At 42.3% G+C, this 25,229-nt stretch overlaps 1 protein-coding gene across 1 annotated transcript in view; it reads left to right on the top strand.

Moving 5' to 3' along the window:
- Positions 1-25,229, top strand: part of LOC132394515 (uncharacterized) — a 122,602-nt gene that overhangs the window by 63,680 nt on the left and 33,693 nt on the right. Inside the window, exons 11-13 of the mRNA XM_059970783.1 lie at positions 2,953-3,027; positions 6,158-6,271; positions 22,194-22,286. Of these exons, the coding sequence (XP_059826766.1) occupies positions 2,953-3,027; positions 6,158-6,271; positions 22,194-22,286 (282 nt within the window). The remainder of the gene's footprint in view (positions 1-2,952; positions 3,028-6,157; positions 6,272-22,193; positions 22,287-25,229) is intronic.

Here is a 25,229-nt window from a genome sequence, read left to right on the forward strand (position 1 = left end):
GCACAGACTTTGTTTTAGTTCAGACTAGCACTGACGTAGTGACAATGGAACTGCCTAGTACTATTGGGGCCCCGGGAGTTATGGGCCATGAATTGCCCATACTTTCTGGGGGGAGGAGAGTGTAGGGCAGTGGGCTGAATCGAAGTTGAGTCTCCCGTAGATGGGGGCGGAGACTTTAGACAGTGTTCTCTCATTTCTGAGCTGTGAGGCGAAGGAGTGTTCAGATTTGGAAAGTCTGATGAGTCCCCAGTGAAAAGCATGGGTGAGGGTGATATGTGGGAGCATCTGTGGATGTCAGACTTGGCAAGGAGATGGGGTAGAATACAGAGACAGATGAATCAGAATCAGGTTTATTATCATCGGCATGTGACAGGAAATTTGTTAACTTAACAGCAGCAGCTCAATGCAAAACAATCTAGCAGAGAGAGAAATAATAATAATAAATAAAATAAAACATAATAAATAAACAAGTAAATCAATTACAAATATTGAATAGATTATTAAAATGTGCAAACACAGAAATACCGTATATCAAATGAGTGAGGTAGTGTCCAAAGCTTCAAAGTCCATTTAGGAAACAGATGGCAGTGGGGAAGTCGCTGTTACATAGAAACATGGAAAGCCTATAGCACAATACAGGCCCTTCGGCCAAAAGCTGTGCAAACATGTCCCTACCTTAGGAAATACTTGGCTTACCTATAGCCCTCTATTTTACTATGTTCTATGTAGCAATCTAAATGTCTCTTAAAAGTCCCTATCATATCCGCCTCCACCACCGTTTCTGGCAGCCCATTCCACAGAACCATTTCAGCCCCGGGAAAAAGCCTCTGATTATCCAGACGATTAATGCCTCTCATCATCTTATACACCTCTATCAGGTCATCTCTCATCCTCCGTCGCTCCAAGGAGAAAAGGCCGAGTTCACTCAACCTATTCTCATAAGGCATGTTCCCCAATCCAGGCAATGTCCTTCAAAATCTCCTCTGCATGCTTTCTATGGCTTCCAAATCCTTCCTGTAGTGAGGTGACCAGAACTGAGCTCAGTAAACCAACTGGTGTCTGACCAGGGTCCTATATAGTTGCAACATTACCTCTTGCTTCCTAAATTCAGTTCCATGATTGATGAAGGCCAATACACCGTACGCCTTCTTAAGCATGGAGACAACCTGCGCAGCTGCTTTGTGCATCCTGTGAACTCAGACCCCAAGATCCTTCTGATCCTCCACACTGCTAAATGTCTTGCCTTTAATACTATATTCTGCCACCATATTTGACCTACCAAAATAAACCATTTCATTCCTGAATCACTGAGTGTGATTCAGGCTTTTGTATCTCCTACCTGATAACAAAGAGAAAAGTGTATGCCCTAGGAGCTGGAGACAGATAGAATTTTAGGTACTGGAGTGATGGGCAACATATCGAAGGGTTGATCCAGTGGGCTGATTGAAGGAGGGAAGCTGCAGAGACTGATGTATGATCTCTATCACAACCATCATGGCATCATGATAAGTTGCTGCTGAAGTTAAAGGATAGAAGTAAGGCGTTATTTTTATATTCAGGATAATCTTTCAATGTGCAATTTGGTCGAGATTAGAACCAGGTGTGATATTCTGTGGGTAACAGCCAGATCTGTTGACTGTTGGTTCTGTCAATTTTTCAGGCAAGACTAGATCTCTCAACCTTGAGTGAATAGAGCCGGAAGATGTGGCAATTGGGAATGACTTGGGTGAGAGAGATTTGGACAGGGTGGGAATATGGGTAGGGAGCAAAACAAGAGGTCAATTCAGCACCACTTTCTCAAGAGCAACTGAACATGGACAATAAATACTGGACCCACCAGCAACACCTGAATGAATCACTATTATGTTTATTATCACTGACATTTCAAGTGAAATTTGTAAATTTGTGGCAGCAGTACAGGGCAAAAGATAAAAATTGCTCTGAGTTACAAAAATAAATAAACAGAGGAAACTGAACTAAAGGAGACACAGATGAAGGAGAGGAATCCCGAGGATCTAAGTCACCAATTCACAGTGAATCTCCCTGGCATCCTCTGCCCACGCCTACATAAAATGTTCCAGCATGTGGACTGTTCAGCCTGCACCCTCGTGGAGTTCAGTTTTCAATTTGAACCAGAACACTGTCCGATGCCATTGAACAGCTGGAAACAGTGATTTTGTGATTCTCTGCATCAGAACAGGCTGTACTGTCAGACATGGAACTCAGTCACTGGCAAAATGTTTAATTGCCGTCCTTCAGGTCACTGGGATAATTCAGCAGAACTGATTTACAGTGGCCTGATATCCCATCCACTGGATGTACACACGGACAAACTACAGAGTACCTGTCATTTCCACATGTGATGCCTGTGGGTCAGTAAGTTATCAAATGTAGTGTTTCCAGAGGGAACCAGAAGATGCTTTTGGTCCCTCCCTGGTCTCTCCACTTGTTGCCAGTGTGTGAGAGCTCTCTGAACCTCCTTCAGTCCAATGCTTGAATGTCTGGTCCAGTTCTGAGCTGGTTGATTGCCTCATGTTAGGACACTGAATATCACAATGAACCTGACCAAGCCCGGGTTCATCTCTGTTCACTGCAGCACTTCATTGAAGCAAGTTTTGAATAAGTTGTGTAGATTGTAACTCAGGGAGATTACTACCATCAGGGAGGAGGCACAGGAACCTGAAGTCACATATTCAATGATTTAGGGACAGCTTCTTCCCACGTGCCATCAGATTTCTAAATGATCCATGAACCCATAAAGATGACCTCACTATTTTTGCTCTCTTTTTCACAACTATATATCTCATTGTAATTCATAGTATATTTTATTTATTACACTGTACTGTTGCCACAAAACAATAAATTTTACAACATATGTCATTGACAATAAACCTGATTCTGAATTCTAATTCTGAGGATTTCAATTAGTTTTAATTTCCTTTTTTTTTGTAGAATTGATGCTCTTCCAAATGGTTATCTATAACCTAGTATTCTTACTTGGCATGGCTGTCAGCACTTCGACAGAAGGTAAGTGCTCAAACATTATTCTGTATTTACATGAAATGATGTACTTGGTACTGAGCAGAGGGATAGAATGAAGTGTCTCTGTCATAACATTGTGAGCTGCTTCATCTGGACCACAAACACATACAGTCCTTGGCCCCACAGCTGAGGGCTGGAAAACCTGCTGGATGTTTACAATATCCAATTGTCCTCTCTGTTCAGAATAACTGGCCACACAAAATTTCAGACAAGTATAGACAAGTCATGGAAAGTGAGATTATATTTTAGAACATGAATCTCTTTTCTGTCCACAGAACCTCCTTTCTGTTCCCTAACTAATGAATCCCCAACCACCACAACTCACCCCTTCTCCCTCCTTCCCTCCTGAGTTACAGAGTCAGACTCAGTGCCAAAGACCTGACCGCTGTGACTTTCCTCTGCTATGTCATCACCCCCAACAGTATCCAAAGTGCTGTAGCTGTTGTTGATGGGGATAGTCACAGGGGTTCTCTGCACTGGCTGTTTAATCCCTTTCCCCTTTGTGACTGTCACCCAATTTTCTGTCACCTGCACCTTAGGTGTAACTACTTCTCTCTGTGTCCAATCTATAACCCACTCAGCCTCCCAATGATCTGGAGTTCTTCTAGTTCCAGCTCCAACTCCTTAACACAGAGTGTTAGAAGCTGTAGCTGGAAGCATTTCTCACAGGTGTAGTTGTCAGGGACACTGGAGCTCTCTTGCCTTCCTACATCCCTCAAGAGGAGCATTCGATTATCCTGCCTGACATCTCTCCTGTTCCTAACTGAGCAATGATAAAGAACAAAAAATAATAAAGCGTTGTGAGTAAAGAAAACTCTATCTACAGCTTTTTTTTTTGCCTTCGTTCACAGAAGCATCAAAGAGCTAAAGCCTCAAAATCTCCACTCTAACTCTGACCACTCCAATGATGGCCGCTCCACTAGCCACTGCCTCACTCTAATTTGTTCATGCCAATTGATCTTGAATTCTGGTTGGACGCTGTCCAAAGCACCAAACTGCCATGAGACACAGCTTTTTCTGCACAATGGGTGAACAGCCATGAATTATGTCTTCTCAGGCTTTTGATAGGGCGCTGTTCAAGCTAATATCAAAAAGTCATTCTTCCTATTCTGAGAGTGTCTAGGACGTGCAATATTAAATCTGTTTCACCTTCCACAGATGCTACACAAACTGCTGTGTGTTTCCAACATTTTCATTTTCTATTCAACATAGAGCTGATAGATTCCAAGTAGTAACTATCTATAAGCACCAGTGATCCAATACCAGTGGTGGAGCAGAGTTTCTAATTATTTATTAATATAATGTCATGAACATATTGAAAGTTGGCAAAACTGGAGGAAAAATGAATTCCAATGAGGAAATTCAGACTGTAAAATAGGATATCGATAGATTGAATGAGTGGGTGACAACCCAGCACATGAAGTTTAATATGGGAAAATGTGAAGTGAAGCCCTTGAGTAAGAGAAATCAGACTGTAATGTCAATGGAGAGGAATTGTAAATGAGTGAATTGCAGAGGGATCAAGATGATCTTGTAAAGAAATCACAAAAGATCCAGAGCATCAAGTAAATAGGAACAGGAGTGACACATTAGCCTTAATTGCAATGGATTTGGAGTTTAGAAATTGGGAAGTACTTTTACAGTTGCGCAGAGTGTTGGAGACCTGCTTGATACTGTGCACAGTTCTGCTCCCCTTCTTTAAGTACAATTGCACTGACACTACAGGCAGTCCAAAAGTGATCCATATGAGTAATTCCTGGGATGATTGGATTTTCCCACCACAAACCATTGGGAAGTATTTAAAGAGAGATGGATAGCTATTTGAAAGATTGGGGAATTCAGGATTGTGTGGGACTGGAATAGAAGAGGAAATGGATAAATATTTGAAAGATTGGGGAATTCAGGATTGTGTGGGACTGGGACAGAAGAGGAGATGGATAAATATTTGAAAGATTGGGGAATTCAGGATTGTGTGGGACTGGAACAGAAGAGGAGATGGATAAATATTTGAAAGATTAGGGAATTCAGGAGGGTGTGGGACTGGGACAGAAGAGGAGATGGATAAATATTTGAAAGATTGGGGAATTCAGGATTGTGTGGGACAGGGACAGAAGGTGGGCGATGGGGCCTGGGGCAGATCAACTCCAATTGTATTGTATGGTGGGGCAGGTTTAAGGAGCTGAGTGACCGACTCCCCTCTTATTTTCTTGTGTTTATTAATTTATTGCAAAAGAACAATGGATTGTGGTCCTTAACACAAGAGATTCTGCAGATACTGGAAATCCATAGAAACACACACAAAATGCTGGAGGAGCTCAGCAGGTCTGGCAGCATCTATGGAAAAGAATAAAGAGTTGATGTTTTGGCTAACCCTTCATCAGTACCAGATAGAAAGGGGAAATTGCCAGAATAGGAAGGGGGTGAGGGAAAGGAGTACAGGTTAGACGATGATAGGTGAATCCATGTGAGGGAGAAGGTAGATGATTGGGGGAGGGGTAAAGTGAGAAGCTGAAAGTTGATAGGTGGAAAAGGCATATGGCTGAAGAAGAAATCCAATCGGAGGGGAGAGTGATCCATGAGAGGAAGGGAAGGAGGAGAGGCACCAGAGGGAAGTGATAGGCAGTTAAAGAGAAGAGATGAGAGGTGAGCCAGAATGGCAGAGAATGGAAAAGGAAAAAATAAGAGGGCGGGGGGGCGGGCGGGAGAGGAATTACCAGAAGCTAGAGAAACTGATGTTCATGTCATCAGGTTGGAGACAGTATGAACATCAGTTTCTCCAACTTTTGATCATGTACTCATCAAAATTTAGCCATCTCAACACCAGAAGGGGCACACAGTGCAGCAGGTAACAGGGAAATACTGTCTGAGGAAGAGTGAGTCAGTCTATTCTTGTCCAGCGTAATAATTCAGAGGCTTGTTCACCCAGCACAGCCGGTAGAGTCAGTCGGTGCAGATCAGAAGTCAAGGTTGGCAAGACTAGGCAGTGATTAGCTCATCTCTTCCCTGCAGGAGATAACAGGAACAAATTGGTTGTGGCAACAATTGGCAGCTCTCCTGCTCATATTTCTGGTGTATTGTTGCATGTTTGCTTATTTAAATTTATTTGTAATTGCAGGTCTTCACAGCGAGGACACTGTCACATTTGCCGTGTCAATCACAACGGTGGTGTTGTTTGCAGTGGCTTTTATTTCATTTGTGATTCTTTGGTGGAAAATATTTTGGTACAAAGGTAAGTGTTATTATCTACACTTGTGTTTAACTTTCAGGCATTTTTCCAAGGAAATTGCAGTTAATTTTAAAAGAAAAATTAGCGTCACCTCTCTGGGTCCTTAGACACGAGGATTGAAATTACCCTGTATTTTTGCCCAGTTGTGGAGTGGTGTTTCGCAATGACACCACTGCTGGAACGATTCTGGAGTCACCTCTGACCTGGCGTCAGAGATGGTACTTGAGGGTAAGTTGTCTCAACTCCATTGTGTTACACACATCATGTTGTCAAAGGTGCTGTGACTCGTGATGTAGAGCTGAGGAGTGAGGGACCACTCCTCACTGCACACACATGGCTTCTCCATGGAGGGAGTTAAGAGCTCAAAATTGATGATCTTACCTGGTCCCAACACCACCTCTTTGGTTAAGAAAGCAGAGCAGCATCTCCATTCAATGAGGAGATTGTGGCAAACCCCCACCCCCAACCCCCATGATAACCAGTTTTTACAGGACCTAATCGAGAGTGTCCTGACTGGCTGCATCACTCTCTGGTATGGGAATTGCAAGGCATCTGACCACAAACCCAACAAAGGATGACAAGTTTTGCTGAGAGGATCACTGGGGTCTCTCTCTCACCCAGTAGATATATTTATCAGGAGTGTTACATACAAGGGGCACTTAGCATTGTCAGTGATCCCTCCCATCCGTCCAGTAATCTATTTGATCCCCTACCGTCAGGCAGGAGGTACAGTAGCATTAAACTGTTAGGATGAGAAACTGATTTTTTGCTGATGTCATTAGATTATTGAACTTCCTGACAGCACCCAGGGCTCATCATGTATGGAGCACTAGTTGTGTTACACTGTTTAATTTTCAGTTGTAACAGATATGCACCTTGTTATTTGTTAATTTATCTGTGGTGTATTGCCTTATGTTATCTTGATCTTGAAAGTTGATCTTGAACTTGAAAGTTGCTCATTAATCCTGATGAAGGGGAGGTGAGAGAGTGGTAAAACCCCTCCTCATGACATGGAATTTAGCAAAGTTTTGTTAAAGCTCCTGATGGCGTACTCAAGAAATTAAATGTCTATGGGATCCAGGAAAAGATGGTTTGGAATAAAAATTGGTTCAGAGGGAGGACGCTAACAGTGATGAACAATGGGAGTTTCAGTGTCTGGAGGGCCATATGTGGTGAGTTAAGCAGGGCTCAGTAACAGGTCCCTTGTTGTTTAAGGTGCATGTCAATGATTTGAACTTCAATTGACGAACATGATGAGGAAGTTTCCTGTTGATCACAATAGTAGCAGTTTATCTGACAGTGAAGAAGAAAGGTCTGGGTCACAGGAAGATATCACCGGTCTCCTTGGATACACAAAATAGGAAATGGAATTCAGTCTGGAAATGTTTACAGCAAAGCTTTTAGAGAGAGAAAACTAGCCAAAGGAACAAACAGTAATCAGAAGACTAAGGCATGGAGAGGAACTGACAACTCTCAATGTTCATGGGCACAGATCCCAGAAAGATGGGTTGCTAGGTTACCTGTTTTCTGTCAATTGCAGTAGCATAAGTGTGGTAGACTTGATGAGGATGTGGAGAAAAATGGTTTCAAGGGGAAGTAATCAGGAATGGACAGTTGAGTGAACTGGACTAGATGGGCTGAATAGCCTCCTTCCATGTGGTAAGGAAAGTGGGGTCTTGCATTTTGTCTTGTGCACAGAGCTAGTGATGGGAGATGTGAAAGTGTGAGGAACAATACCTGAGGCGAGGGAACTATTAGCAATGGCATTAACACTGGAACCAGGAGAGGAGGTTGGTGATGAACAGGATCTAACAGAAGGAGGGTTGAGCATTAAAAAGAAATGGATCAAATCCAGACTCAATCCAATTTCAACACCGGAGCATCGAGGGACATTTGGGAGGGTTGGTCCAGTGGACAAAGGGAAGTAGGGAAACTACAGGGGCAGATGCACAGTCTGAATCCCAGCCATTCATGGGTTCAGTGCACATTGTTAGAATATTTCAGCATGGTGAATTGTGGAAACTGTGGTGAATTAGGGGTTCTCTTTGTATTTCTGCATAGTCTTTGAATAAACAATTGGTGAAGGAGAGCAGGACCTGATGATACAGTCAGATCTGACGATGGACGTTTAAAGTTATTTTTCACTAATGATGCACCCACACTTGCATCTCTCCTGTGAGGGAGTGCAGGTGGAGGGAATAACCACAGCAGGCACACAGATGAGGGATTAATGCAGGTTTTTGTAAGTAAAATTAAGTGGGGCATTTTATGTTTAATGAAACCTGTAACACATTTTATTAACCTCCCAAACCAACACACAGAAATGCAGTAAACTCTTTACATAATAATGTTATCATGTAAGATTAGCCTCTTAAAGTGAAAAACCAACTCAATGTTGGTGGTTGTGTATTATGTACATTTCCCCTAATTATGTTTCCCCACACAAGCCCCCCACCGCAGAATTCACTAAAACCTGTCTGGTGCATGAATGAGCCACCCAGCTTGAGTCCACTGTGCCACGGGTAGAGGAACAGCAGTTTCCTCTGGCTCACCCAGAGGTGTGTTGGCATGTTCGTGGTCATATTGTGACACCAGGAGCATGGCAGCAGAATGCTCCAAATCTTTGGGGGGGGGGGGTTGGTTAAGGTGATCTACGGAAATATGTTCAGGTTGATCTCTCTTATCTATGATAAAAGTCTTTTCTTTCCGTTCCAAAATGCAGAATGGGCCATCGTAAGGCAGACTAAGGGGATGTTGGTGTGCATCATGGCAGACGAAAAGAAACAAGGTGGAATGTAGGGCAACAGGAACCCAAGAGTGATTTATTTTGTAGCCTGGGAAAAAATATTCACTCATGACAATGAATACTTTTTCAGGTCTTTAATTCCTTTTTCTGTTTTAGATGTTTTATTGCAAAGAGAGGGTATCAAGTTAAAAACAAATTGAATTTAAAAAAGAAGCACAGTTCCTGCTGTTAAAATCACAGCTTAACTTTGGTCCACACACTTGAGTGTCAACTAGTTACAGATGCAGTATGAAAATAAGTTAAACAAAATATACAAAAGCAATACAGTAGTGGCAATTCTAAAAAAAACAATACAAACAACATTAGAATCCCACCAACCCTGTACCTTGTACACAACATCAAAAATATCAATAATTACATCTCATTTGAACTAAGATGCACACTCACTTTGAGACAAACGTGCTTACCTTCCAAACACGTACAGGCTGGACCCTGAAACAAATTCTCCTCACTCACACTACTCATCCAAGAAGGAACTTAGCACAAGCATGCCTTCCTGTGCCAATACTTTACTCACGAAGATCTGGGAAAAGTTGCTCCCAGCACCTGATGTTTGTCTTTGCAGAATATTGTAACACTTCTTTTCATTCCACAATGTGCATAATGACATCACTGTTTTCTCTTAAAGGCACAGGCAGCTATTTTAATGTTACCAGGGTGCACTTTAGCAATAAAAAATACTTAATAATCACCTGGTTCCTCCCTGCATACTGGTAAGCATCCTCAATTACTCGCTCAGTGCAAAGGTATTTTTAACCTCTTTAACTGCTTCTCTGAATGGAACTGAACCTCGACCGGCCGGTATCTGTGACACTGCTGCAGGACTTATGGAGGCCACATCTCGGACTGACCTTGGTTCGTGATGTGGGTTAGAGTGCTGTCCAGCATTTTCTCTTTTATTCCTGTGGGATACTACAACAGGAGGACCACCCACATCTGACCCTGTATCATCAGTCACAGGCGCTACAGTCTCAGTTCCAGACATTCTTACAGTTCCAGAAGATATGCTGTCAAGGCTGGAGTCAAGATTCTGTACACCCTGTTCTGACACATCTTCTACCAATAATATGTCATTCTTCAATTCCTCAGAATCTGATTCATGTCCCAGGAGAGTGCTAGCCTGAATTACAGGAGTTTGTAGTCTCCTTGGAAGAGCTGGGGTGGGAAGGTTCTCACAGGGCCTGATGTCTACTTGTTCATCCTCTTGATAGGCCCTCCCTCCAAAGGTTTCACAGTGTATGTGTTATCTAGTACCTACACCAGCCTGTAGACAGTTGATTTCCAAGCATCCTGGACCTTATTATGGCCTAATGGCCTGTTCTTGAGGTAAACCAGTGTATTTATGTCAATTTTGGGACAATGTATTTTATCCTCCTGTAAGACAATGCATTCTGCAGCCTTCTGTTCAGAGTATTCTTTCACTCTGGCATGAGCATCACTCAGTTGTTTCTGGTGTGTGGCTAACCGGTCATATTTCCTGTGCACAGCCTGTTCTCACCCCAGCAGGGCATCCACTGTCAAATTGGGATTAACACCAAACAGCCAGTAATAAGGGGAATATCCGGTGGTAGCGTGAGGCATCATATTATAGACATACACTAACTCGGGTAGATGCTCTGGCCACCTGCATTTCTTTTCTGAAGACAACGTACACAACAAATCACACATCGTCCTGTTGAAGTGCTCACACTGAGCGTTGCCAGTAGGACGATGGGGTGTAGTACGGCTTTTTGTTACCCCATACAGTTTTCAGAGCTCAGCTATGACCTCACTTTCGAAGTCACAGCCCTGGTCAGAATGTATCCTCTCAGGAACACCGTACTTCATAAACCATTCGCTCAAGAGCACCTTTGCTGTGGTATCCGCCTTTTGATCCTGAGCTGGGAATGCTTGGGTGAATTTTGTAAATTGTCCGTGACTACTAAGACATTCTCACACCTGTCAGTTCCGGGCTCAAACACAATGAAATTTACAGCAACAACTTCGAACAGCCTAGAAGCAAGAAATTATTTAATGAAGGGGATGGATCTTACGATGATGCATCTTAGTTAACACAGAATGCAGTTTTTGATTCACCATCCCAGATCCTCGTGCATGCCCACCCAAAAACATCTGCTTCTCAACAAGTGCGGAGCAGGCTCTATGCCTTGATGGCCCATAGAGTCATGTACATACCCAAACACTTTTCTCCTCAAGCTGGTAGGTAACAGAAGCTGATAACACTCTCCATGCTTTTCATCCTCAAAAACATGATACAGTAACCACTTGTGCACCCTGATCAATACACGGGAGTGGGAATGCATCGTTATTGGTCTTAAGATTCAGTCTCCAATAATCTACACAGTCTTATGCTGCCATCAGCCTCCACTATGAAAGGGTGTGTGAGATCGGCAGAGCTGAGGATGGGTGAAATGGCTGGTTTTTCTTTGAGCAATTCAAAGGCAGTTTGACATTCTTCTGTCCAAGACTGTTTTAACAGCTGGTTTGTTTTACTCAGACTCCCAGTATTAAAACACAAATTTATTACATCATGCAGTAGACCTGCAATGTTTCAAAATGCCTGAATGAGCTGTCCATTAGAACTGCAAATCTGATAAATGATCTTAAGTAAGACTCTAGATGGTACTGGCCACTGTTGAACAGCTGAGACCTTCTCAGGATCTGTGCCTATCCCCTTGGTTGATATCTGGTGTCCTGAGAACTTGACCTCTAACTGCAAAAAATGACATTTTTCCAATTTCACCTTCAAACCAGTTTCCTTGAGGTGCTGAAGCTCCGTGTCAAGCCTCTCCAAGTGTCCCTGGAAAGTCTGTGAATGCATCAGAATATCATCCAGGTACACAAGCATCATTCGGAAAACTAAGTCATTCGTGGTTGCCTGCACGAGTCCTTGAAAAGTTGTCAGCCCATTGCAGACCCAAATGACATGTGAGGATATTCATATAGAGCAAACATGGTTGGGAAAGCAGTCTTATGCCAATCAAACTCCTCTACCACTACTTCGTATTAACCACTCGTGCGGTCTGTTGTTCAGAAAGATTGTGCTCTCCACAGAGCATCAAGACTCTCATCAATAAGCAAGTGCAGAAACACATCCTTTTTGGTCTTGAGATTCAGTCTCCAATAATCTACACACTACCATCAGCCTTCTATACCAACACTACAGGTGAGGCATAGGCATATTACTATCCTGAATCATACTCTTCTTCAATAACTTTGAGATGTGCTCTTTCACTTCCCTGTGCTGATTGGGCAGAACGTGACAGTGTGGTTGTAAAATGGGCTCATCATCAATTAACTGAATTTCATGCTTGACCTTGTCAGTGTACCCAAGGTCCTCATCTTCAATTGCAAAGATATTCAGGTACTTAGCCAGTAAAGCTCTGAGCTGAGGTTGTTCTTCACTACCCCAATGTCGAGCTTGTCTAGAATTGACTTTAACTTGTGGTTACTACCCTCCTCCTTTACACCAACAGTCACTTGTTCAATGCCAGCTGAGATCCACTGAAATCTTACAGCACATTGCTGATCACTATCCACGCACTGTAGCTTTAACAGTATACCCAGGAGGGTCTTTGTGACAGCCATACCTCGTCTTGAGAGAGGTCTAAAACCTGGACTGGTACTGTACAACTACGAGAGTCAACGAGCATGGGAATAACTACAAGACAACCCATAGAGGAGCGTGAAGTGGCTCAGGTAACATCTTTTGGTCACAACCAACATCTCCAGTGGCCTTCCTAGCCACAATAGTAACTACAGATTCAGCAGGCATGTGCTCAGTATCTTTTCCTGATACTCGGACTACGGCTTTCTTTTCAGTAGTTCACATCTGCACTTTCTGGAAAATGTCTCTCCAGTCAGAATCCAACTTTCCTTCTAGAGTTGCGTCAAATCCAGCATAGAGAAGTTGTCTGTATTGGCTTATAATATTTATGCCTATAATGCATGGGACGGGTTGTTCAGTGCTACAGGATTCCTGATGAATAGATAGCCACAAGTGGGCATCTTCATGCTCATCGCTTGAACCTCCAGCTCTAGATGCCCAAGGTAAGGAATATCAAGACTGTCAGTGGCTGTTAACCTAAGCCAGCCAGCAGTGGACAGCATATCCTCATCCTCTCCATTCAAGTCTTCTTGAAGGAACTGCTCAATCACGGTGCTCATTTGGCTACCTGTGTCCAACAGACAATTGGCAGTGACACCTGATATCTTAACCTCAATGACAGTACATGGTCCTATGGAACGTTGCAGCAACTGGTCTCGGAATGGCTGTACATTATCTATGAGGTTGCTCCAAATTGCTGACTCCCAACACTCCAAGTTCTGGAAGATAAGGGCTCTATGTACCTTGCACTTCGCTCTTGTGGGCAATTCTTGACCACATACCCCTGCCCCCGACACTTGAAACATATTGGTTTCCTCTGTGAATCTAGGCTGCAACTTGGGTCTACTGCTAATAACATATGCAACACTTCTCTTTACAGTAAGATCTTTCCCTGCTTGAGTCAACTCACTAATGGCTTTGCCCTGCTCTGCGATTACTTTAAGGACATCGTCTAGAGTGACAGATTGGATTCCTGAGCTTTCGGAGGTGAGCACTGTGCTTGGCTACCGACACACTTTGACTTTACAGTCTTTGCATTTCCTGAGGACACTTGAAAACCACAGATGAGCCTCTTCTCGCACTTCTAACTGCGTGGACCCAGGGTTATTCTGCACAAATCAGTGGAGCTCCCTTCCAGGAAAGGATCTCTGATCCCATCTGTAAATTGATCTCCAAACACCACCCTTTCATTGGGAAGAGCATCAGGGGAACACTTCTGTTGAAAGTTAAGAGCTTGGGCTGGGGCATGTGAAAACTCTCTATGTCTTTACCCTCACACTGTTTGTGACTATAGAAGCTATGTAAAAGCTGGGGTGCACTCTGCTTGTCTCTGAAAGCTGCCCTGAGACAGCTGAACAAGTCATCAGCCTGGTCTTCCTCAGCATCACTGTATAGGTGTGCTTTTTCTAGTTTTGCACCCCTGAGCAGTGACATAACAAAATCATACTGATCCTGCTCAGTCTAATTTCCAGCATGAAGTACACGATCGACTTCTTCAATAAAGTCATCAACAGACCTCCCATCTTTCTCAGCATCCCCGGTAAATGGAGCGATGTGTCTTTCCCTTGGAATGTATACATAGGACCTTTAGCTTAATTGATCAACAGTTGCCATGGCTTCCTTATGCCAACCACGCATCACTCTAATTTGTTCATTCAAATCAGGTTCAGTTTGCTCATCATCTGAATGTAACATTATGAAAACTCAAGTCCTTAAAAAGTCTCTACAACAAGCCTGGAAAAGGGGTTGCTGACATCTCCTGCAGAAAACACGATGACTTCACGGCTGCAGTTGCTCTGGATCACCGTCACAGTTCCACATCCTGGCGTCAGTCCCTGATGTCCCAACCCGGCATCAAGACTCTTCCATGGTCTCCATGTGACACCGTCTCACAGGAACGACTGTCCTGTCCTTCACCACTACCCTATTATGTATTGTATATTGTACTGCATACAAAGATCAAAACCCTCTAAGCTGCCTTGGAATTATGCCACTGCTGCTACCAAATTTTGTAGCCTGGGAAGAACATACTCAGAACAACAAATACTTTTTCAAGTGTTTAATTCCTTTATCTGTTTGAGATATTTTAATGCAGAAAGCAACTATCAAAAGCTTAACTTTGGTCCACACACTTGTTTATCAACTAGATAATTATGCAGTATGAAAATAAATAAAACAAAATATATAAAACCAATATGGTAGTGGCAATTCTAAAAAGATACAAACAGTATTAGAATCCCACCAACCCTGTACCTTGTACACAACATCAAGTATATGAATAAATCTATCTCACCTTAACTAAGAGGTATATTCACTTTGGCACACAAGTGCTTAACTTCCAAACATACATAGGCTAGACCAGCCTTTCTCAAACTTTTATCTCTAGAGGACCCCTTGAATTAATTTTCAGCTCTCAGTGATCTCCTGATAAAAAAATATTATATCTACAGCTCACGATATGTTAGTGTGTTCAGTAAGTTGTAGATATAGTAGTCCAAAAATAATTGTCAATGCTTTTTTGAGTAGAGAATGAATTTTTAGCCAACCTTTCTTGAAAAAAAAACAAGCAATTAATCTTTTTCTTTCCCTTTCATAAATTTTAAAAATTCATTAAACAAACATAACAAATTTCTGTTAAATAACCGACCTGATTTAGTAAACTGACTTAAGGCTTGGTAAATTTAATTGAAATAAAGTTTGTGAATTGATTTTAATTAATGCTATTTACAACATGAAAATTTATTGAATACATTTCTATTAAAGTTACTAAAAACTGTAAGCCAATGCAATATGAATGAAAATATAGCCTAAGACACAATTTTATACAAGACTTTGAAAAAGCATTTTCTTACTAAGTGACATGATCAGGCTCAAATATAGGCCTAGCAGGTGAAACCTGTGCTTGTTTTTTTGCTGCACAAATACTCAATTCTGCGTCAAACTTGAGATACGCACACACAGATTTCATTTCAACTGAAATGAAACGATCTCTATTCTTGCTCATGTTGCTTGTTAAACAAGAAAAAGCTTGCTCACACATGTCAAAGGTTGAAAACTGCAGCAAAATGTTCATTGCTTTCCAATGAATGTCAGGATACTCTTCTTTTACAGAAATCCAGAACTTGTCCAGGGGCAGGTCAGTAAATCCCAACTTGAGTGCACGATCAGACGGCATCTCACAAAGATTCTCCTCTTCTCTCAAAGTCAAGTTCTCAGGCTGAGCAGGAGATTCAGAGAAATGATCCCACACCTGGTCATACACTTGTGTTGAAAGAGGAAAATTACTGTTCAATTTTGTTCTGCAGTTATTCCAGGGGATTTTCAATACAACTGGAGACTTTCTGATCCTTAGAACCATAGAACCATAGAGCATTACAGCACAGAAACAGACCTTTTGGCCCTTCTTGGTTGTGTCGAACCATTTTCTGCCTAGTCCCACTGACTTGCATCCGAGCCATGTCCTTCCAAACCCCTCTCATCCATGTACCTGTCCAAGTTTTTCTTAAATGTCAAAAGTGAGCTCGCATTCACCACTTCATCTGGCAGCTCATTCCACACTCCCAACACTCTCTGCGTGAAGAAGCTCCCCCCAATGTTCCCTTTAATCTTTTCCCCCTTCACCGTTAACCCGTGACCTCTGTTTTTTTTTTCTCCCCTAGCCTCAGTGGAAAAAGCCTGCTTGCATTCACTCTATCTATACCCATCATAATTTTATAAACCTCTATCAAATCACCCCTCATTCTCCTACGCTCCAGGGAATAAAATCCTAACCTATTCAACCTTTCTCTGTAACTCAGTTTCTCAAGTCCTGGTAACATCCTTGTAAATCTTCTCTGCACTCTTTCAACATTAATATCCTTGTAATTAGGTGACCAAAACTGCACACAATACTCCAAATTCGGTCTCACCAATGCCTTATGCAACCTCGCCATTACATGCCAACTCTTATACTCAATACTTTGATTTATAAAGGCCAATGTACCAAAAGCTCTCTTTACAACCCTATCCACTTGTGATGCCACTTTTAGGGAATTATGTATCTGTACTCCCAGATCCCTCTGTTCTACTGCATTCCTCAATGTCCTACCATTTACCTTGTATGTTCTACCTTGGTTTGACCTTCCAAAATGCATATACCTCACACTTGTCCGCATTAAACTCCATCTGCCATTTTTTAGCCCATTTCTCCAGCTGGACCAAATCCTTCTGCAAACTTTGAAAACCTTCATCACTGTCCACTATGCCTCCAATCTTTGTATCATCAACAAATTTGCTGATCGAATTTGTCACATTATCATCCAGACCATTGATATAGATGACAAATAACAATGGACCTAGCACTGATCCCTGTGGCACACCACTAGTCACAGGCCTCCACTCAGAGTAGCAATCCTCCACTACCATTCTCTGGCTTCTTCCATTGAGTCAATGTCTAATCCAATCTACTACCTCTCCATGTATACCTAGCGACTGAATTTTCCTAACTAACCTCCCATGCGGGACCTTGTCAAAGGCCTTACTATAGTCCATGTATACAACATCCACTGCCTTCCCTTAATTCACTTTCCTGGTAACTTCCTCGAAAACTCTAATAGATTTGGTAAACGTGACCTAACATGCACAAAGCAATGCTGACTTTTTCTAATAAATCCCTGTCCATCCAAATACTTGTAGATCCTATCTCTTAGTATTCCTTCCAATAATTTACCTACTACCGATGTCAAACTTACCGGCCTATAATTTTCCAGCTTACATTTTGAGACTTTCTTAAACAACAGAACTACATGAGCTATCCTCCAATCCTCCGGCACCTGACCCATGAATATCGACATTTTAAATATTTCTGCCAGGGCCCCTGCAATTTCAACACTAATCTCCTTCAAGGTCCAAGGGAATACCCTGACAGGTCCTTTGGATTTATCTACTCTGATTTGCTTCATGACAGCAAGCACCTCCTCCTCTTTAATCTGTATAAGTTCCATGACCTCCCTGCTTGTTTGCCTTGTTTCCATAGACTCCATTCCAGTTTCCTTAGTAAATACAGATGAAAAAACCCATTTAATATCTCTCCCATTTCTTTTGGCTCCATACATAGCTGACCACTCTGATCTTCCAGAGGACCAATTTTATCCCCTACTATCCTTTTGCTCTCAACATACCTGTAGAAGCTCTTAGGATTATCCTTCACCCTGACTGCCAAAGCAACCTCATGTCTTCTTTTATGTTTCCTGATTTCTTTCTTAAGTATTTTCTTACTCTTTTTATACTCCTCAAGCATCTTACTTCCTCCCTGTTGCCTATACATGTTATACATCTCTCTCTTCTTATCAGAGTTCCAATATCCCTCGAGAACCAAGGTTCCTTATTCTTATTTGTTTTGCCTTTAACCCTGCCAGGAACATACAAACTCTGCACTCTCAAAATGTCTCCTTTGAAGGCCTCCCACTTACCAATCACATCCTTGTCAGAGAACAACCTGTCCCAATCTACGTTTTTTAGATCTTTTCTCATTTCTTCAAATTTGGCCTTTTTCCAGTTTAGTGCTTCAACCCGAGAACCAGATCAGTCTTTATCCATGATCAAGTTGAAGCTAATGGTGTTATGATCACTGGAACCAAAGTGTTCCCCTACATGCACTTCCGTCACCTGTCTTAACTCATTTCCTAATAGGAGATCTAATATTGCATCCTCCCTAGTTGGTACATCTATATATTGATTTAGAAAACTTTCCTGAACACATTCCACAAACTCTAACCCATCTAGACCTTTAACAGTATGGGTTACTTACTCACTCTCAAGCCCAAGCAGCTTTGGAAACATTTCAAGATTTCCTTTTGCAACATGATTTTTCCAATGATTCAGTTTCCTTTTAAATCCAAGATTGCTCTCAGTTCAAGTCAAAATATTTTCTCCAGCACCTTGCAGAGACTTGTTCAGCTGGTTCATATGATGAAAAGTGTCTGCTAAGTAGGCTAGTTTCTGCAGATATTCTTCATTGTCAAAGCACTCAGCAAACCCTGGCCTACTATTTTCTTGCAAGTGCTCCTGTAATTCACCTTCCAGCTCAGACATCCTGTTGAGAACTCTTCCTCTGCTCAGTCCCCGGATTTCTGTATGTAGAGATTGGTATGCTGCTTGTCCAGGTATTCACAGTTTTTTTTAAACATTCTCAATTGAACTGGTCTTTGTTTAATAAAGGCAACCATTTTTGAAGCATTATCCAGGAATTTTTCATTTCGTATCCAAGAGTTTTTGACATCAGCACCTCTCAGTGAAGAAAGCAGTGTGTTGTGATACCATCAGGATTTTCTTTTTGACAAGAGAAATGAAACCTCTCATGGAGCCATCGAGGGGCACCATCAGTACAGATGCCAACACGGTTCCTCCAAGACAGGCCTTTTGTTTCCAGATATGAGAACAAAACATTAAATATATCTTGGCCTTTGCTTGTTTTGGGCAGCTCTTTGCAACAGAAAAAGTTCTCTTGAATTTCACCATCAGTTGCAAGTTTTACAAAAGCTGCAACATGACATTTATTGATCAAATCTGTTGACTTATCAACCGGATAGAGAAGCTGTTGGTTTTCACTTTGTCACACAGACCCTCTTCAGCATCATATGACATGTTATCAACACATCGACTTATCATGCTGTTTGAGGGTAGCCGCCTTCTCGCCCAAACAAATTCCATGCTAGAGCCCATTCTCGAGCTACTATTTATGGACAACTGTGCCTGTCACATGCACACAGAGGACATGCTACAGGCTGCAGTCACTCAGTTGAACAAGGCTGCAAGGGCTTTGGAGTTAACGGTCAGTCTGAAGAAAACAATGATCCTCCATCAGACCCCCCTCGTGGGGTTTACAACCTATCTTGTATAATCATTAACAACCACCCGCTGGCCACGTTTGAGCAGTTCACCTACCTGAGCAGTGTCAGATCCAATGATGCTATGGTAGTAAGGGACATTGACAATCGACTTGCCAGAGGTAGCGGTGCCTTCTGATGCCTCCAGAAACATGTGGAAGAACACCAGCTGAGTCTGTCCACAAAAATCCAGGTGTTCAGGGCTGCCGTCATCACAACACTGCTATACGGCTCCGAAGCCTGGGTCTTGTACCACAAGCAAATCCAGTTGCTCAAGTACGTCCATCAGTGCTGCCTCTGCTCCATCGTGTGTATCAGCTGACCAGATCATTTCTCCAACAAAGGTGCCCTTGAGAAGGCTCAATGAAGGAAGGCTACAGTAACTTGTTTGCCACAGACTGGGCTTAATGGAATAGGAAAACCTGGAACATCTGTCCATGTAAAACCCATTGATAAATAGCTTTCTTTGTAGAGATGGGCTTTTTTGTGTCCATTGTTGCACTACTGCAGTGAAATGACTCAAAAGATTGTAATTCAAAAATCGGCACACTGGAACATCAGACATGTCTGTAAACCATGGGGGTTAGTAAAATATAAAAACTGGTGAGCCAATTCAATGTTCTGAAAACAAACTTCATGCTCGTCTTCAACCTACTGTCCTCCCCTCCATGCAGTACAACACTCACCAATTATCAGCCAACCACCCTCTCCTCCGTGCAATACAGCGCTCACCAATTATAAGCCTACCATCCTGTCCTCCATGCAATACAGTTCTCAACAACTGTCAATGGCCAAATAAACACGGCCCTACTCTGGACTGCCGTACTGGGCTGAGAGACCTCTAATGAGATTGCTAATGGGTCTGCTCAGTCACTGCCAACCACTGTGAGTGCTAACATCACACATTGCATGAAGTTCAAAAAAAAAAGTTTATTCTTTCATTCACAAACTCTCATGGAACCCCAGTAGAGAAAGGCTGGTATAGATGGCTTTGCTGCCAAGTTTACAGATGATACAAAGATTGGTGGAGGGGCTGGTAGTGTTGAGGAAAAAGGGAGGCTGCAAAAGGACTTAAATAGATGAGGAGAATGGGCAAGAGCATGGCAAATGAAGTACGATGTTGGAAAATGCATGGTCAAGCACTTGGGTAGTAGAAATAAATGTGCAGAATGTTTCCTAAACACAAAGAAAATCCAAAAATCTGAGATGCAAATGCACTTGGGAATCCTTGTGCAGAACATCCGAAAGTTTACCTTGCAGGTTGAGTTGGTGGTGAGGAAGACAAATGCAATGTTAACATTCATTTCAGGAGGACTAGAATATAAGAGCAGGGATGTGATGCTGATGCTTTATAAGGCACTGGTGAGTCCTCACCTTGAGTATTGTGAACAGTTTTGGGCTCCTCATCTCAGAAAAGATGTGCTGGCGTTTGAGAGGGTTCAGAGGAGGTTCACAAGGATGATTCTGGGAATGAAAGGGTTGTCATATGAGGAACGTTTGATGGCTCTGGGCCTGTACTCACTGGAATTTAGAAGGATTTCAAATTTTGAAAAGCCTAGACAGAGTAGATGTGGAAAGGATGTTTCCCATGGTGAGGAAGTCTTGAAGAAGTGGGCACAACCCCAGGATAGAGGGTCATCCATTTGTAACATAGATACGGAAAAATTTCTTCGGTCAGAAGATGGTAAGTTTGTGGAATTTTTTAACACAGGCAACTGTGAGGACCAGGTCATTGGTTGTATTAGAGGCAGAAATTGATAGGTTGTTGATTGGCCATGGCATTAAAGGTTGCGAGGAGAAGGCCAGGGAGTGGGACTGAGGAGGAGTAAACAAAGGTTAGCCATAGTCGAACAACAGAGCAGACGTGATGGGACTAATTCTGTTCCTAAGTCGTATGGTCTTGTAACCTTCTGAGCAATAATTACTGAACCTATCAGTCTAAATTAATTTAAAGAATTGGGTGAAGTAAAAGTGTCCCTTGGATCTTATGGTGGACAATTCCTCAGACATGTATCACTGGTTACCAATGGGCTTCCTAGGCAACCGCTCTCCTTATCCATGTAAAATATCACAGCATTTGGACAGTTTAGTTTGCAATTACATCAAGTTCATTGTTTTCTTGGATCACTGTTTGTAACCTCGGGCATCTGTGTGTGACGATGGTTCAGTCCTCAACAGAAAAGGCTTCACAGTGGAACTTCAGTGTTGTAGCTGTGGCTTGTTATTGTCACCACAGGCAGGACCATATCAACTGAAACCTTCACGGTCTCTAGAATAATACAAAGCTGATTTGCAGTGGATTGTTACTTCATCCGCTGGATATGTACACAGGGAGACTGCAGTGTATCTGCCAATTCTGCATGTGCAGTCACTTGGTAAGGGATTACTGAAGTTATCAAATATGTGTTTGTGTTTATTTGTTGTTTCCTGGATTCTCTGCTTGCTGCCAGTGTGAGAGAGATCCCTGGTGTTCTGATTTCTGCTCCATTTCTGAACTGGTTGGGTTTCCCTGTGTTTAAGATGCCTGACCGACTCAGGGTTCATCTTCATTACCAAGAACACATTGTAAATTGATGCTTATGTGAAATAATTTGTATACATCTGTTACTATGACTTTCAAACTGATTAATTTTCATTTATCCAAAGATGGTGATAAATTGAGAAGATGGATATCTGTCTATAATGCTGGTTTTCTCATTGTCATCATCATTGTTACAATTTCCTGGATGGTGTTTAAAGGTATGTGCTGAAATATTATTCTGTATTTTCATGTAAATGATGAACTCAATTCTCTGGAGTTTATTTGGAATAAAGAGAGTATCTCAGTCAGGATGTTGTGAACTGCTTTACCAGGACCACCAGCACCTGAAGTCCTCAATCCCACAGCTGAAGTCCTTTCCCACAGGGGGATCTGCTGGAGGTTTAGACTTTAATGGCATTTCACTGAAGCTCATGGAAATGAAGGCAAAATGTTGACTTGAGCAGACAGTTGCCTCAATGGGACAAGGCAGAGTTTGGGGATAATTTGCAGGAGATTATGTGACCCAAGTTGGGAGAATGTGACGAATGGTGTCCTGCAAGGATTTGTGTTTGCATTACAACTTGTCTCAGATTGACTGAGGGGTGATAGGTTGCATGACCACATTTTCCAAAGAAGCAAGGAGAAGTGGGAGAAGCTTTTTGGTCAACAGGTATTAATAGATGGGAATGAGCAAAACCAAGGATAAATGCCACTCTGCAGCCAGACAAATTCATGTGGGCATCAGGATACTGAGAATTCCTTAATAGGTCTTGGCGATAGAGAGGAATTTTGTGTCCCAAATCACAGGAAGGAGAAATTGGTCTTTGAGGATTCTGGTGTACATTTACTGAGCAGAATCTGCAGAAACTAGGGCTGTGCCGAATGGATCTGAGACAGTTAAGGGTGAAGTAATTAATTTTTACAAGAAGTCAAATTTTACCAGAAAAAGAGCTTTGACCAGCATCAAAATCCAGACATCAGAAGCTTGGAGAGGAAGGGACATCAATCTGGTTCATTTCTCGAGGATAAAAGGCAACAGCGAGTCACGGTTTAGTGAGCAACCACCAATCAGTGTTTGGCATTGATTGGTAAGAGCAAGTGAAAGGAAGTCAGGGACAAGCACAGTGGCCATCGTCTCAGTGGACATAGTCAGAATGCTGATCTTGGAGGCTTCCACAAAGGAGGCTTCACTTAGAGAAAGCAAAGGAACGAAAAGCTTAAGTGTTTTTTTTTCCCTTCTCTTCTTTATATATGCCCAATTAGAATGGTAGAGTTGCCAGGCAGGATAGTGAAATGCTCCCCTTGCATGATGTGGGAAGGCAGGAAGACCTCCAGTGTCTCTGAAGACCACAACTGTCGGAAGTGCACCCAGCTGCTACTTCTAACAAACAGCATTAAGGAACTGGAGCTGGAACTGGTTGAATTGCAGATTATTCATGAGGCAGAGGGGGTGATAGGACATATCAAGTGGTAGTCACACCCAAGGTGCAGAACACAGTAAACTCCATGACCGTCAGAAAGGGGAAAGAGGTTAAGGAACCTGTGCAGAGTACCCCTGTGGCCATCCCCTTCAAGAATCGCTTTGGTGAGACCAATACAGAAGGGAAGATTTATCCCTGAACTGGAGAGAGAAGGTTTGTTAATGCTTCATGGTGGGATTTAAACTGGAGTAGCAGTGAGATGGGAACCAGAGTGCCAGAACAGTTAGTGGGGAGGTTGTGGAGCAGATGTTGGTAAGATCACAGATGAAGATAAAAAGATTGTGCATGGTATGACTTGTGTCCTGAGTTACATATATTTCAATGCAAGAAGTATTGTAGGAAAGGCAGTAACAGTGATGACTGGTAGTGTTCCACAGGGATCTGTGTTGGGACCAATCCTTTTTATGTTATATGTCAATAACTTGGATGATGGAAAACATTTGTAGACGATATGATGATAGATGGATTAGCGGATCATTTTGATGAAGTAGAGAGGCTACAGAAGGACTTAGTGAGATTAAGTGAATGGGCAAAGAAATGACAGATGGAGTACAGTGTTGGTAAGTGCATTGTCATGCTCTTTGCTGGAAGAAGTGAAAGGGGTGACTATTTTCTAAATGGAGAGAAAATACAAAACAATGAGGTGCAATGGGGCTTGAGAGTCCTTGTGCAGGATTCCCTGAATGTTAATTAACAGGTTGAGTCTACGATGAGGAAGGCAAATGCAATGTTAGCATTTATTTCAAGGGGACTAGAATAGAAAAACAAGGATGTTATGTTGAAACTTTATGAAATACTGGTGAGTATTGTGAGCAAGTTTGGGCCCGTTATCTTAGAAAGGATGCACTGAAACTGAAGAAGGTTCAAAGTAGATTGAGAAAAATATTTCCAGGATTGACTGACTTGTCACATGAAGAACATTTGAAATGGTTCTGGACCTTCATTCACTAGAATTAAGAAGGATGAGGGGTGACCTCATTGAAACCTATCAATGGTGAAAGACGTTGATGTAGTGGATATAGAGAGGATCTTTTCTATGGTGGGAGAGTTGAAGTCCAAAGGACACAGTGTCAGATTAGAGGGGTGTCCTTTTAGAACGGCGATGAGAAGGAATTTCTTCAGACAGACAGTAGAGAATCTGTGGAATTCTTTGCCACATGCAGCTGTGGAGTCCAAGTCTTTGTGTATGGTGTAATTAAGGAAGAGGTTGATAGATTCTTGATTGGTCAGGGCATGAAAGGATACAGTGAGAAGGCAGAGACTGGGGCTGAGGGGAAAATTGAATCAGCCATGATAAAATGGCAGAGCAGACTCAATGGGCCATATGCCTAATTCTACTATATCTTATGGTCTTTTGGTCTTAATAAAATGTCACGGGGAGACAGAGAGTCCTGCTGTTCTTGAGGGCATCTGGGACTAAGAAACTTGGGGCAGGAAATTTAATTGCACAACTGGTTTGTTCCAGTGTTTTACAACTGGGAATCCCTTTTTCCTGGGGTGAAAAAGGAATAACACACACAATACAAATGTAACTGGGCACTGTGGTCACCCTCATGCCCCATTATTTCCAAGTCATGAGACACATGATGTCATTCCCTGTGCAACACTCCCATCTAGTGCAACCGCTGGGTAGCTGCACTGTGTGATTTTGGCCTCCCCTGTACTATTGGTTTTACTATG

This window comes from Hypanus sabinus, chromosome 5 (genome assembly GCF_030144855.1).
Source record: "Hypanus sabinus isolate sHypSab1 chromosome 5, sHypSab1.hap1, whole genome shotgun sequence".
NCBI lineage: Eukaryota > Metazoa > Chordata > Chondrichthyes > Myliobatiformes > Dasyatidae > Hypanus > Hypanus sabinus.